The 3,594-nt window shown below is 48.8% G+C and overlaps 1 protein-coding gene across 1 annotated transcript; it reads right to left on the reverse strand.

Moving 5' to 3' along the window:
- Positions 1–1,339: 1,339 nt before the first annotated feature.
- Positions 1,340–3,177, reverse strand: FANCF (FA complementation group F). Its single transcript, XM_051777234.1, has one exon. The coding sequence runs from the start codon at positions 3,157–3,159 to the stop codon at positions 2,098–2,100; it is 1,062 nt and encodes a 353-aa protein (XP_051633194.1). The 5' UTR covers positions 3,160–3,177; the 3' UTR covers positions 1,340–2,097.
- Positions 3,178–3,594: the final 417 nt, after the last annotated feature.

Below are 3,594 nucleotides of genomic sequence, written 5' to 3' on the forward strand. Positions count from 1 at the left end.
GTTTGTTACTATAACATTTGTAAGGTTACTGCAATATTTGATAATCACCCCTCTGGGGAGGAGGGAACGACTTTGACTTGTATCTTTGGGTATATCATTCATCAGGAACCTCTGATAGCAAAAAGTATTTGAACAGATGAAAAACCCTATGCCTGTTAAAAGCGTTAAGAGCAAGCTCCAGTGCAGAGTTTCCACACCAAGTGCCAAAACTACATAACACAGGGAACTGTGGCTAGACAACATAAATTCAAACTTCATGCTTTACACTTCTAGGCAGTTTTAAACACTGACAGATTTCAGATTTTTAGACAGATTCCATATTCTTCTCGATACCACAGAAATACTGACTCAGCCTGGAGGTCCTCTGACATACTGGTGTCTTTTAAGACTGACCACAAGTTCTAGAAGGGGCAACAACTCCATTTAAGACAGAGCTAGACAACTTCCACAGCTGTAGCTTTTAGAATATGTTCATCTGCAGATCTCCATAACTTCAGTGTCTCACTGACATGAACACAGCAAGGAATCCAAAGAAAACAGACATTTTTCATAGGAGGTTATTAGCATGTCCTTTTAAATATATAAAGTGTGCTACCCTTAAGTATCTCTTCTTTTATAGAAGAGATGAAGACTAAGAACTTCTGTCTTTAATTATTTCCACACAAGTTCAAATAAGTGTAATTTCTTTTCACAGATAAAGAATGCTCATGCCCTTGTACTAATTGTTTCCATTTCAAAATGAGATCCGTCCCATTCTAGTTCTGTCATACAGAAATATCTGCCATAGTTATATACACCATTTCATATCGTAATTCAGATGATTACTCTAATTAGCTTCAGTCCAGTTTATATATTTTAATATTTTGTTTCCTTTTTTAAAGCCCATAAGCAGATGTGAAGAACGTTCTAAGCCTTCCTAAGGGGCTTTTGCAACAAAAGAAAGAGATGTGTCAAACAGATCTTGAAACTGCAAGATTAGGAGCTACAGGAATTCTGACAGGTCCTCCACATAAAAGATTAATGAATACCTCTTTCTGCAGTAGTTCCATACATTTTCCTCATCTTCCTTAACTATTCTCTTTACACTGTTCACTTTTGGTAATACTACCTTACAGAACTAAATATACATGAATATGTTACCTCTGCACTACAATACTCCTTTTAAATGACAGGGAAAAGACAAGTTTTCTTCACTGATACAACATAAATAACAAAGGAGGGGAAATATTATACTACACCTATAGTACAACATATAATAATACATATTATACATATATATTGTTATATAACATTTTATACATAGACAATGTTTTAGACACATAAATATTATATACACATATAAAATACATATTATATACATATATAATAAAAAAGTCTGTTGTTCACTCACTTTTCTGCTTCACAAAATAATGAATCATTTAACTGACTACAGAAAAGGGAAGAAAACCATACAGAACACCCTACATTTTACTGCCATTTTCTTAGGAAATACTTGCATATTGTTGAATAACACACAACTAATAAAACTCTAATTTTAGAACTTTTCAAGAAGCTTTCCAGTTGGCTTTCTTCACTTAGACCCAGGGGCTAAGTCATGTGCAAGAGCTATAAAAGCATGAGAGTGGCCACCAGAGCTGACAGCCCAACGAAGGCAACCACTACTAAATGAGCCCTGAATCTGGGGGGTTTCACATTTGAAACTCCACCCTCCCTTTGAGCTTTCAGTCAGACTCCAACATTTAGAGAAATGACTACCGTGACCATACCTGAGCCATAACATTTTCTAAACAGAAAACTACTCCACACTTGAAACAGAAATTATTTTCTTCACTTTATTAGGCAATTAATCAGCAAGTACTGAGAAGGGCAGCGTTTCCTGTGGTGACCAGACATGACAGTGCAGTTACAAGAAGGCACCAGGCCTCCCTGAAAGACTTCAGATGCAGTCAGAATCAGTGTGATCAGCAGTCACATGCTAGTTTTCAACCTAAAGTGAGGTATAGTTGTGTTGCCTTTCATACCAAACAGGGTTAACCAGATTTGCTTGACTTTACAAGTTTTCATGTTGCTTTTGTGGTCATGCATTAGGACCCTACTTCATTCCTCTACTTCCATCAGTAAGTCAGTCCACACACTTAGGCCACGGACTTGGAAGTCTCCGTCTGGTGTCTTCAGGAGTTTCAGAGCGGCTTGGGTCTGTTCTCTAAGCAGTGCAGATCCCTGACAGAGGCAGCTGAAGCGCTCCCTCAGCTCCTCCCAGGACAGTTCAGCTTTCTCAAGGCAACTTTTAACCCACCGCCCCTGCAAGGGGTCATAGTGCAAGTGGCTTCCCCAGCCGGTTAAGAGGTCCAAATAAGATCTGCTTAACTGGGAATAGTGACCAGCTAGGGAAGCAAGAAGGGAACCTGGGAGGCAAAGGCAGAAGGCAGAGAACCGCTCCCGGTTCCCCAGCAGCCAGGAAAGCAGCAGCCCGGCAATGCATCCATCTCCGGCGGCACTCGCCCGGTTTCCGTCCGGGCCGCTCCCATCCCGATCCCCGTCTCCGGCCCCCTCAGCGCCGCCGCCCTGCCCGAGCAGGGCCAGCGCCGCGGCCACCACGGCGAAGGCGCGGGGCGGGGGGAGCCGCTCCAGGACCCCGCACAGCCACCGCGGCCGCCTTGCGCCCTCCTGCGCCTCCTCCTCCCGCAGCCGGCCCAGCAGCAGCTGCGCCTCCGCCCGCACCCGCGGCTCCGTGCCCCCGGGCCGGCGGGGCAGCGCCAACAGGCGGGCGGCGGCCTTGCGGCGGGCGAGCAGCGCCAGCCCGCGGGGCTCGGGGCCGGCCCCCGCGCCGGGCGGCAGCAGCAGGCGGCGGAGCAGGCGGCGGCAGGCGGCGGGCGGCAGAGCGCGGTTCTCCAGCAGCGCCAGCCCCAGCAGCTCCGGGCAGCGGCCCAGGGCGGAGAAGCCGAGCGGAGGTGAGCACGGCTGAGCCCGGCGCAGCCGCCGCCCCAGGGCCTCCCGGAGCTGGGGCCGCGCACGGAACCGGTCGTGGACGTGCTGGAAGTAGCGGGCCCACTCGAGAGCCCTGTCCAGGGCCGGGGCGTCCCAGTGCCGCACCAGCGCCGAGCGGGACAGGGCGAGCAGCGCGGGCAGCTCCGCCACCCGCCCCAGCACGGCCGCCATCGCACCGCTTTGGCGCCCCCGCTTCGAGCGGCGCCCCGCCCCTCCGCGCGGGCCAATCCGAGACGCTCGGGGGCGGTACTTGCAATTCTATTGGCTGAGCGGGACGTCAATCCCGTGAGGAGCGTGCTTTTCTTAAAGGAGCCGCAACCCGCTGTCCGCGCCAGTCAGCCGAGAGCGGGGAATAGAGCGAAATTAGAGACAAAACCCGAGCACGATTAAATGTTGGGGGTTTTTTTGTGGTTTTTTTTTTTTTTTTTTGAGTGTTTTTTTTTTTGGACGCTTTCTAATAGCTTTCTATCTTTATTATTTTCGTCGCCCAAAACCGCACGCGGGGCTCGGGGTGAGAGCAAGGCAGGGCATTCACCTCCCTCGGCCGCACAGTCTGTCTGTGCTAAGAGGTGCAGAACAATAAAGAGATCAACAACTTGCTCCTAC

This window comes from Manacus candei, unplaced genomic scaffold (assembly GCF_025592945.1).
Source record: "Manacus candei isolate 608988 ecotype Guabito, Panama unplaced genomic scaffold, ASM2559294v1 h1tg000009l, whole genome shotgun sequence".
Taxonomy (NCBI): Eukaryota; Metazoa; Chordata; class Aves; order Passeriformes; family Pipridae; genus Manacus; species Manacus candei.